At 37.2% G+C, this 12,466-nt stretch overlaps 1 protein-coding gene across 1 annotated transcript in view; it reads left to right on the forward strand.

Moving 5' to 3' along the window:
• LOC127857451 (uncharacterized) overlaps window positions 1-12,466 on the forward strand; it is a 295,553-nt gene that overhangs the window by 171,423 nt on the left and 111,664 nt on the right. Inside the window, exons 12-15 of the mRNA XM_052393846.1 lie at window positions 239-305; window positions 654-779; window positions 1,072-1,180; window positions 3,450-3,543. Of these exons, the coding sequence (XP_052249806.1) occupies window positions 239-305; window positions 654-779; window positions 1,072-1,180; window positions 3,450-3,543 (396 nt within the window). The remainder of the gene's footprint in view (window positions 1-238; window positions 306-653; window positions 780-1,071; window positions 1,181-3,449; window positions 3,544-12,466) is intronic.

Here is a 12,466-nt window from a genome sequence, read left to right on the forward strand (position 1 = left end):
ATAAAAACCAAATACTGTTTTTAAAATAAAAAAATATTTCTCTATTTTACCTTACTATGACTGGAAGTTGTTGTAAAGTTTTGCTTGTTCAGGTCATTGTAAAATTGCATTAGTCCAGGCTTGTGCTTGGTTTTGTAATTCATAATGTCTTTGTACTTGCCATTAAGTATAAGAAAAATGTTTAAAAAACCCTGGAAAAGAACACGCATCAAACTTATTTACTAAGTTCAAAATTTAGGTTTCCAACACTTTGTCAGACACCAACCCAGTGAACGTTGGAGAACGTATGATCATTGACCCAAATGGTAAGTTGATTTATTGTGCCTTGTTCTATGAAGTTCTGTTTTGATATTACCATGTAGTGTAACTTATAATTCTTTGACGTCTTCAACTAAGACTTTGATTGTACAGGATGAAGTAGTCCATTAATGTAGTCTATACATTTTTGATAATTGATTAAAAGTACAACACATAACAGAAGGTAATGGCGCTTGAATTGTCTAAACTAGCCGTTAAGCCATTTCTCTTATTTTGCTCCCAGTTTTCATTAATTTAACTATTTAACTGTGCAGACTTCTAGGACAACACTTTTTGAACAATCATAAAGCCCAGTTTTCCCAAAAAGAGGCTCATTGATTTTTGTTCTACTTCAGGCTCCCTTCATTTCCTGTGGGTGGAGATGTCAGACAATGGCTATATCTACGTCTGTGAGACAAAGAACGAGATCATCTTGATGGACGTGAGGAACTCACACACCATGAAACTCAATGTGCAGTCAGGTATGTGGAATGTATAGGAAAACTTGACATATGGGCTTACTTGCTTAGAGCAGTAGATTATGCAAGGATTGCAGGTTCGATTCCTGGCACCTTTGATTCAACTATGGCAGTTATTAGTTACTTGCAAATGTAACTTGCACTGGTAAAACCAGCATATGATGAAAAGTATGAGAAGCAGGGACCCTCTTTAAACTAAAAATTCCATAAAAGCAAAAATTGTCATCCCTCATTAGCCTTTGCGGAAAGCAGTAAGACAATTCTTCTCAAAATGAGGCTCATATTCTGTTGCTAGGAACTGAACGAGACCGGCCCCCAGAGCTCAAGTACAGCAGTGATGTGACAGTGATGGCGGAGGACACTGCAGAACTGACCTGTATCTTCACATACTATTCTTCTAGAGGGTAAGACTCAAGACCCATATTAAAATGATACATAAGCGGTATCCAACAGTGTCCATTCTAGGCCACGGGATTCGCGCTATTTTTCCAAAGATTGTGCACATTTCCAGCATGTTTGCGACAAAATTCGCAGGCTTGATATCCAGGAGTATTTTTACAGATCAAAGCTATATCGACTTTGCTGAAAATGTAGAAAGCCGATTTACGATCGTCTGTTATTTACTCGTATCTCTTTTCCCAACTAAGGCCCGCCTAAAGGCGCAGGGTCGTAGTGTTAAAAATTCGATATTGGCAAATGAGAGCGCATGCTTTGGATAAGCGACAGCACTCCTAGGCAGTGGTTTTTTGGCAGTTTGTTGGCTTCGTTTTACCTGCCACAATAATCGGACCAAACGGTGTTTACCTCCATGATGATGGCAACTAGATATAATCTTTGTGGACATTTTGCATTTCATTCATATTATTGTTAAAATTCTACAACTTAAGCGTGTCAAAAAATAATCATTCAACTCAAAATGTACAATGGTAAATGTTTTGTTGAATTCTCATATACAATTGGTAATCTGAAACATACTACCAATTTTGTATGGTAACATGATGTTGACAAATTCTAGCTTCAAATAAAATGAGTGCATGTATTTTGTGTTGATTCTTAGGTTATAAAATTTGCGCACACATCATGCTGCATGCACAGCATCTGCATGCAAAGTGTGCGTGTGTCAATTTTTGTGTCAACAATTAAAAGCGCAGAACCCTGAAAACATGATTTGCTGTTTTATTTAAAAGCAATTAACATTGTATTTACTGACTTGACGGTTTGTGATAATGTACAAACAATTTAATACTAAAACTAAAATGTATAAAAATTAAATTTGGTAATGCCCCCTCCCCCTGCTCTATTTCAGAAATCCCACTATTTTTATGCTCCCCCAAAATAAATTTAGGGGGAGCATATAGTCGCCGCTTCGTCCGTCCGTGCAAAAATTTTGTCCTAGCTATTTCTCAGCAACAAATGACCGGAATTCAATGAAACTTTATGGGAAGCTTCACTACTAAGAGGAGATGTGCATATTATCAGCCGGTTATGGTCGGATGATTTTTTCACAGAGTTATGGCCATTTCAAATTTTCTATAAACTGTACAAATAGTGCAATTCTTGTCCGGGCTATTTCTCCCCAACTACTGACTGGACTTCAATGAAGCTTTATGGGAAGCTTAACTACCTTGAGGAGATGCGCATGTTATTAGTGGGTTCTGGTAAGATGATTTACTTTGAGAGTTATGGCTCTTTGAAATTTTTAAGTTGCTAAACCATCCATCGTATTATTTTGTCCAAAGTTATGCCCTCAAGACGTTTCCTTTTATCTGAATATATAGTGCAATATTGTGACATAACAACCTTTGGGTAGCATCACCCGTCTCCGACGGTTTCTTGTTTTTAAATGAGGGGGGATTTTCCCCTTACTTTTGGATTTCTAGAATAGACACTGTAACCAAAAGTAATAGGACCAATGGCTTAGCTACTTTTGTATTTAAGTGGTCCTTTCCAATATTTGGTGGCCATCTCTAATGACCCGCCAAACATATGGCATGTTTGCCAGTTTGCTCATGGTTAGCTCCTATGATAGCCTTTTGTCTGCCATGTCAACGATTGCCTTGAGAACACTCTAGAGGCAAAATTCATACCAAAGTCTTAACATATCTAAGTAAAAAGATTTTTCTGAACAGCTGGGTTCAAAACTTGGCTCTGTGAGGTTTAAAAAAAGTTAAGTAGGCAAAATTAAAGGACGAACTTATGAACCCTCTAAGTCAGAGTTGTTTGGGAAATTTTCATTGTTTTCATCTATATTTTCATGGTATTTTTAGCTCGGATGATTTCGTAGAAAACCAAAGGTATTGTCATAGCCAGCTCATCGTGTCGTGTCTGCCGTCTGCGTCGTGCTAAAACCTTAACATTTTGTCGTGGTTTTGAACATTGGCTCTTAAATCAAAGTGCTTCAACCTACAACTTTAAAACTAAATATGAAGCTGCACCTTGATGAGTTCTACATGCCACATCCATTTTGGGTCAATAGGTCAAAGGTCAAGGTAACTGCGACCTCTTAAAAATATTCAGAAAAGCTTTCATTTTTAAAAACTGCACCCGCAGCCGAGTGTGGCACCTGTTATGTGGTGCTCTTGTTTTTGTCAATTGTATTTTCAAATGTTATTCAGTGGAATGCTACAATTATTGTTAGATTTTGATAAATTATTATGATTAATGTTTTTTTAGTGAAAAGCTTGACATTACTTGGACTTTCAATAACAAAGAAGTAGGTATTGGTTCAACGCTAAGGTTGCCCCATATCAAGGTTCCTGATCAGAACCAGAACAGTGAGGGAGAATATGTGTGTGAGGCAAATCTGGGTCTACTACATCCAGTTAGGGGAAAAGTGAACTTGAAAATTACAGGTAAGAATGCATGTTACATACCAGTATATGTTTTAGACCAGACTGGGTATGTATAGACAGTGAGGGTAAAGTCAACTTGAAAATTACAGGTAAGAATGTGGGTTACATACCAGTATGTGTGTTAGACCAAGCTGGGTATGTGTAGACATATAGAGTAAAGGGCAAGACAACTCGAAAATTACATGTAAGAATGCAGGTTTCATACAAGTATGTGTGTTAGACCAGACTGGGTATTTTTAGATAGTGAGGGTAAATGTCAACTTGAAAATTACAGGTAAGAATGCGGGTTACATACCAGTATGTGTGTAAGACCAGCATGGGTATGTAAAGACAGTGAAGGTGTCAACTTGAAAATTACAGGTGAGAATGCAGGTTACACACCAGTATGTGTTTGAGGCAGGCCATTGTCAGATGCAGCCAGTGAGTAGAAACGTTAAATAAAAAATTAAGAATGTTGGCGAAATATTAGTATATTTTTGAGGCAATGCTGAATAAAATGCAGGAGGTAGATGGTTATCTTGAAAGCAGCTTGAAAATCTTAATTACATGTTTTTGTTATTATGCCAGAAGTTTGCTAACAAAATAGTTTGCAATAAAAATGTAAAGGGCTCAACAGTGCAGCTTACTTGTCAAAAAAGGTGCAATGTTTGCAAATTGAAATTCATGTTCATGGTTATAAATAGAACATATTAAGATATGTGTTTTTCTTAAATATAATTCAAAACAAAATATGCCTGCAGTCTGCACAGGCTAATCAGGGAAGACACTTTTAACCTAAACTTGTGTTTCGCTTAAAAGAGACTTCCTTTTAACAAAAAATACTAGAAACGGAAAGTGTCGTCCCTAATAAGCATGTGTTCAATACACAGGCTTATGTACAACACACTTTTAACACATGAATAAAGCCCAGTTTTTGCAAAGGCCAATCAGGGAAAACAATTTGGGCGTAACTAGAGTTTCTCTTAAAAGAGATTTTCTTTAAACAAAAATTCCATAGATGCGAAAAGTTTCGGCCCTAATTAGCGTGTGTGGACTACACAGGCAAATGTATAACAACACTTTCAAAACATGAATAAAGCACAGTTTGTGCACAGGCTAATCAGGAAAGACAGTTTGGGCCTTAACTTCAGTTTCGCTATAAACAGATTTCCTGTAAACAAAAATACCATAGAAGCGGAAAGTGTTGTCCCTACTTAGCGTGTGTGGACTACACAGGCAAATGTACAACACTTTAAACACATGAATTAACCCAAGATTCCCCAGAGTGCAGCTCATGATGTGTCCCTCTATCTATAATGTTTATGTACTCCTTTCAGCGCCCCCAGATTTCATCAGAAACAAAGCCCCTGCCCTGACGTCAGTCCCCGTGGGTTAGGACGCAGTGTTCCACTGCGGGGCCACCTCACACAAGTCCTACATGAAGCCCCCAGTGTGGATGGTCAACAGCAAGCCACTGATAGGTGAGCACAATATTGAAATGGGTTTGTGCACTTAAGTACCTAGTAATTTAAAAGTAATCTGAAGATTTCCCAACGAAAATTTCCCAATTGCAGTGTTTTTTGTGCTATTTTTTATACCCCAACAAACGAAGTTTAGGGGGTATATAGGAATAAACTTGTCGGTCTGTCTGTAAGTCCGTATCAAGTGTTCGTTCTCTAATTCAGGTTGTTTTCATCTGATCTTCACCAAACTTGGTCAAATGTTGTATCTAGATGATGTCTATTCCAAGTTTAAATATGGGTCATGCCAGTTCAAAAACTAGGTCAATGGGTCACTAAGTGCGTTTTAAACATTGAGCATGGTGCCCGCTCTCTTATTCAAGTAGTTTTCATCCGATCTTCTCCACACTTGGTCAGAAGTTGTATCAATATGATGTGTAGGTCAAGTTCGAACATGGGCCATGCCGGGTCAAAAACTAGGTCATGGGGTCATTTAGTTTGTTTTAAACATTGAGGTGTCAGCTGTTTTTTGTGAAGACAACATGCAAAATATTCTGTGTCAATGCGGCATGTGGGGGTATTTGTCATGTCTGTGACAAAGCTCTAGTTTACATTGGGGCAGTACTGGCGCTTTTCTCAAATGGGCTTAAAATTGCCAGTGAGTGAAGTGATGTCCTGCATTTTGTCCACAATTTTAGCCAGTTTTCTCTTTTTAATGCACCTTCGAGGCAACATTTATTGCCCAGTCTTTGTGAAACATGATCAGAAAATTTGTCCCAATTAAAGATTTCGGCCAAGTTTGAATATCTGTCATGTGGGGTCAAAAACTAGGTCACTGCTTTTTCACTTATCAAGCGATTGAATTGAAATCTGAACAATGTCATCACCATGAAGTTAAGATATTCAATACTCTTTTTATATGCTCATTAAGTGATCCACATTTTCGTAACCTATTGGCATGGCTGATTTGCCAGCGGAAAAAAGCATTTTTAGTTACTAGTAGTGTGAAAAACCTCTAGTAAAAAATGTTATGTATTTTGGCGAATCCAATGAGTGAATTTGGTTGTTTTTCTGCAAAGAAATGTAAAAAAATATACTTAAGTAATTAGGAATTTAAAAAAGAAGACCTTTAGAACAAGAATACAATTATAATCACTCTTATCATAAATAACAACATGTATTTGATTAAAGGTTTAGAATTCTAATCAAGTTGGTTTGCACGGAGTGGTGATTACCTGTGCATGCATAGTAAAAAGCCTGAGTTAATTGTTGGAGTTATTGTATGACAGATAATGAAATGGTTACCAAACTTGTATCATCAATTATTTCCATTCTTATTTGCACAACATTGTCTTTTTTACAAGCTATGCATGAATGCATTATTTCTTATGTAGGAGTGCGCAGACTATACAATATTCATTGCTCTTTAACTGTCACAGGATGCTTTCCCAACCACTTTGACTGCGGAGCTGGTGGGGACGGCTATTCCTACTGTATCCCGGACACGCAGGTGTGTGATTCCAATCCGGACTGCCCTAACCAACGGGACGAACGGAATTGTGGGGGTATGTATCTTGAACCTGTCTTGAGCTGCTGTTTTGGAAAACTGGGCTTAATGCATGTTCGTTAATTGCGATTCCAATAAGCGTGTGCAGTCTACACTATAGCTGTAACGATTCGATTTGATGCATCGAAAAACCGGTTCAACGCTGCCGATTCGATTTCGATACCAATACGGCCAATTTCGATTTGATTCACTGCAATCCCGATTGATCCGCATTTTAAACCTTACTTTCCAAATCCGTCGTCTAAACTTTCTTGTCATTTGTAATACGTCTTATGATTGGTCAGTAGCCAATATGGCATCTAATGAATGAATGAATGAATAACATGCTAAGCATTACAACAGCCGGTAAAATGGCTTCTTAAACCACGCTGAAAGACGCTCCGTCAAAATTTAAATCAAAAGTATGGGAACATTTTGGGCTTCGCGAAGGTTCTGATGCAAAGACAACTTGCAAAACGTTTTTTGTTGACGTAAGTTGAAATCAGTCAGTTGGTTTGTTGTCCCGTACCGGTTTTACCGGAGGGGACTTATGGTTTGCGCTCTGTCTGTCTGTCTGTCTGTCAGTCTGTCAGTCTGTCAGTCAGTCACACTTTTCTGGATCCTGCGATAACTTTAAAACAATCTGGTTGCTATGGCAACAAATAAAAAAAGATTCTGATATTGGTAGAATTTCTGACAATGGTGGAGCCGATAGGGGACTTTTATTGATTGGCAATAGTCTTGTTTTCTTTCTTCCAGTCCCCATCCCCACCCCCCTCCACCCCACCCCCGCCAAATGTCATCCATCAGGAAAAGTTAACACCGCGGACAGGCATTTTTGTTTAAGTACATGGTGCGTGTACTGTAACATTAAATTATGATATTAGCTTTGTACATCAGACTACTTGCTGTATTATGTATATGTATGTTTACATATTATGTATATGTAAATGAAGAAAAATAATAAAGATGAAAACTTGCCTCTTATCATTTTGTAGGTAATTTTTATGGGCTACCAAATATTTTATTTTACCTGAAAAATAAGAAATTTTTCGGACACTTTATATGTGCATGTTTTGGTTTTTCAGTAACAATCACATGTGATGAGGGTACTAAAACTTGCAAGGGTCATTGTATCTCTGTGGACAGGGAGTGTCCAGTGGTCATGCCAACATGCACATTCCCAGGATTCGCGTGCGACAACAACAAGTCATGTCTGCAGGGTAACCAAGTCTGCAACGGCAAAAACAACTGTGGGGATGGCTCGGATGAGTTGGGATGTGGTAAGTGGATTTGTCTCCCGATATAGAATTGTTTTTTTCCGTCAGTCCGTCTCTTCGTCTGTCACAAACCTTTTTAGGGCTATATCTCAGAAACTATTAAATTTATCAAAATAAAACTTCATAGGTGTATATATATCAATATGGAGAAGTGACATGGACAAGAACCATAACCCTTCACTTTCTTTAATGAGAGTGATAGCCTTTGTTTTTTATTTGATGTAACTTTTCAGAGCTATATCTCAGATACCATTCAAGACTTCAACATGCAGCTTCCTTGGTGTTTTGATATTAATGAGCAGAAGTGCCGTGCTTTAGAACTATAACCTTTCACTTTTTTAAATAAGAGTTATTGCCCTTTGTTGTTTTGTATGATGGAACTTTTTAGTGTGCTATCTCAGATACAATACAAGATTTCAACATGAAACTTCATGGGTGTATATATATAAATAAGGAGACTATGCCATGCATAAAAACAATTACCTTACACTCAAATAGTTTGCGCGTTATTATACTGCATATATACAGATTGGCACCATCCATAAACACAATTTATTTTGCGGGGGATATCAATTGAAAGAATTTGCTGGTTCATCATATGAGCCGTGTACAGGGAAAACCAGGCTTAATGCATGTGCAGAAAGTGTCGTCCCAGAATAGCCTACGCATCCTGCTCTGGCGTATCAGGAACAACATTACGCCTTTATGGAATTTTTCGTTTAAAGGAGTTCACTTTAAAACAAAAATTAAGATTTGGAACATATTGTCGTCCGTGATTGGCCTGTGTGAACTGCACAGGCTAATCTGAGACAACACTTTACACGCATGCATTAAGCCCCGTTTTCCCAGAGCAATCTTCTTACATGAGTGACCAGCCATGCACATTTTGGTCCAAATGATATATTAAACCAAAGTTGTCTTTTTTATGTCCCTCAGTCTATACTGAGGGACATATTGTTTTTGCCCTGTCTGTTGGTTTGTTGGCTTGTTGGTTTGTTTGTTTGCGTCAAACTTTTAACATTGGCCATAACTTGTGCAATATTGAAGAAAGCAACTTGATATTTAGCATGCATGTGTATCTCATGGAGCTGCACATTTTGAGTAGTGAAAGGTCAAGGTCATCCTTCAAGGTCAAATATAGGGGGGGACATATTGTTTCACAAACACATCTTTTTTTAAATGTTTTATTGTAGCCCTGAATGTGTATAATTAGATTTCATAGTTTATTTTGCTATTTGCGAACTATTTATTGTATGTTTAAAGGTTATCTTATCAACAAAGTTTCATTATCAAGAAACAACCGAAATAGAAGAAAACTTTGTTGTCTTTTAAAGTTTGGTCATTTCTTAAAACAAAAAAGAAAACACCCTTTGTTGCGTTACAAACTTTCATGATTACTTACCAGTATTTCTCTCATTGTTCCCATGCAGCTGGCGGAGCAGTGATAGAGCGCGGGCGGTTCCGGTTGAACAGTGAGCGTACAGAGTTGACCCTCTCAAAGGTGATGATGAAGGATATCATGTGTTTCCAGTGCCTCGTACAGAATGAGTATGGGGTGCTCTTTGGCGACGGATGCCTAACTCCTATTGGTAAGTGTGGAATATGGTTTTTAACCCACCGTTTTTCTGTTGTTTACTTGAAGGGCATGAAGAGTTGCAAAATATGGAATGAGTGATGTATTGGACGTCATCATTGATGACGTTCAATCGAACGAATGATAAAGGGGGCTAAGTTTCGTTGAGCTCCAGGGTATAGCCGCGATTTGTGGGCCGTGAAAACTGGCCCAACACTGTGCCTGAAATTTGACCTGTATATGGACCAATACGCGATCTAGACGATGGCGTATTCGTCATGTCTGGGAAAAGTCCAGTTTTTGATAAAATGACGAAAAAGTGGTGTTTTTTATTGCGCAATCGCTATAAAATGAGTTCTCGCCGGAAGCGTTAATAGCGTTAATAGCAACCCAAACACAATTCACCCCCAGGAGACAATTCACGCGCTAGGCAATTCAAATTTGATTTTAAATAATACATATTGCGATTTTATTCCCAAATTAATTAATAATTTCATTTTGCGTTTAACATACGTTTAAGAAAATATTAACAAAACAAACAAAAACAAACAACCGTTAAATTTTATTGTTGTAAATATGGTAACCTGATTACATATCCACTAGCGTCTATGCATATTTACACATAAAAAATAGTTCGCAAGTAAGCAACAAACAATCACATTCAAACGCAAATTATTTAACAAAATATATAAAGCTAAGCTAGAAATCGAAACTTAAATACAATGTCTGCACTAAAAACACAATACTAATAGTTTTTACAATAACACATTCGACATGTACATGTACTTCCAACAACACGCCAACCGCTATTTTCAAAGCGAATGTGTAGAGTAACATTTCAACAATAAAGACAAACTGGAACTGGGGTTCAACTTAGTGCGCAAATTGGAAGTGATTACAGTAATTTATTTTTCAACTTGTCAATCTCCGTAGTATACGTTTAGTTGTGAGATGTTAACGGTTTCCCAAAAAAACATGCCTTCGCTACGAAGTCAAAGTGGGTGGGGAACGAGACTGCTTGTGGATTTCGAGTTGCTGGAAGTTTGTAACGAAGCTGCTTTTGTGCAATATTCAGCGATTTTGCAAGCTGTGTGTTTGAAGTTGGAGATATATATTGCTGACATTAATGATGTGTACGTTCTTGTGACCACTGATCTGCATATGATACCAGTGGGAGAGCATCCCGAATCCCAGTTCCCACATAGTCTGCAACAGATGTTTCCTGGTCGAGTGGTTGGTAAGTTTCATCGTTATACATGCATATTACACATTTTACATTATTTGTGCTATTTTTGACACCCATTTTTCATGCTGATGAACCAACGGTCAGTGCCAGTAGTCCTACTGTCATTGGTCTGTGTGCTTGTTGAAAGTACATGTAGAAAGGGTTGTTTAGCTCCAATAAGCCATGTTGCTCTTTTTTGGATAAAATTTATGGCAGTTGGCTTTTTTATCTTTGTGCAGCAACCTCTGCCGCCTCATTTTTGAAAACATTAGTCGCACACTGTTCATATTGTGGAAAAATGAGTCGTGCATGTAAAAGTAAGAAAAATGGGTGGTGACTATTCAACAATGTGAAAAAATGAGTCGCGCATTGTTTAAAATACTTAAAATATCAGTCGCAAACATTAGAAAAATGTAAAAAAAGTGTCTCACAATGTTGAAAATTGTGAAATATGAGTCGTACAATGTTGAAGGTTGTAAAAAATGAGCCTCGCAATCTAGACAATTATGGAAAAATAAGTAAGGGGACAAAAATTCCACTCGTCTGCTCATATTGACGAGTGAAATCTTTAAAGGACAAGTGAATTTCCCTAAAGTGCTCGTCCTACAGGACGAGAGAAAAAGCTGATGTTAAAATATGTATTTTAGGACCCGTAAATAATTAAATAAAATCATTTTCTTAAAGCATATCTATTCCAAAAGTAGAACGAGAATGAACTGGAAATTGTAATTGTAAATTTCATACAACAGGTGCGCATTGTTATGGGAGACTAAGTCGCGAGTAAATATTGGTGTCAATGTTGACAGGGAAACATCCGACTGCATTCACTGTAAGTATTGATTTTTAAAGCGGGTATATACGATTTTTTATATGTGTTTAATTCTAATATATTGATAAAATATGTTACAATAACACAAAATAGGCAAGAAAAATTATACATTAAAGCCCAATTTCATAAAATGCAGCAAAGACAAATTAGCGCCCCGAGCCGATAGTGACGTACATATTTTCTTACAATAACCGAAGCATTCGTCTTTGTATTAGGATCGGAGATGGTGTTGTGTGTCGTATGAATAGATATCGTTGCAAGAATTCAAATAAACCGTTAAACTAGGTTTAGATGCACATCGTACATGTATGGTATACATGCTGGCGAATTCGGCTGTACAGCCGTTTTCAATTTCAGAATTTAATATCTGGCTTATTTCGCATTTTTCGACACATGTTCTTCTTAACTTTTATGTTAATTTATATTGAAATATATATATAATAAGTATTTTACACAGTTTATATAAATTCATTAATATTTCACAAAATCGTATATACCCGCTTTAAAGAATTATTTAACTGCAAAGTACAGTTTATAACTAGTCTGAATTTCGTCCGAAAAATGTCTGACATTTGAGCGTTCTTTAAAGGGATGGGGGGGGGTTTGATGTTCAAACATCCCAAACGGAAAGCACGCAAGCATTAGAAAAAAGTAAAACAGCAGTCTTCATTTATTTATTTTGTGTTCCTCATAAATAACTTATTTCACTGCTCAACATTTCTTTTTTGATCAGCTGGCATGAATAACTGAGTAAGCAGCATTTTAGCAGTGATATAGTAAATTTTATTAGTCATATTAGCCCTTTGCAAACTTTATTTCACACATATTCAAGGACGAGTGCATGTGTTTGCAGGACGAGTGCACATTTAAATGCACTCGTCCTGCAGGACGAGTGCAGTTTAGAAATATTTTTGTCCCCTGTAAGTTGCACACTGTTCAAAATTGT

The sequence above is a fragment of the Dreissena polymorpha genome, chromosome 14 (assembly GCF_020536995.1).
Source record: "Dreissena polymorpha isolate Duluth1 chromosome 14, UMN_Dpol_1.0, whole genome shotgun sequence".
In the NCBI taxonomy this organism is placed as follows: Eukaryota; Metazoa; Mollusca; class Bivalvia; order Myida; family Dreissenidae; genus Dreissena; species Dreissena polymorpha.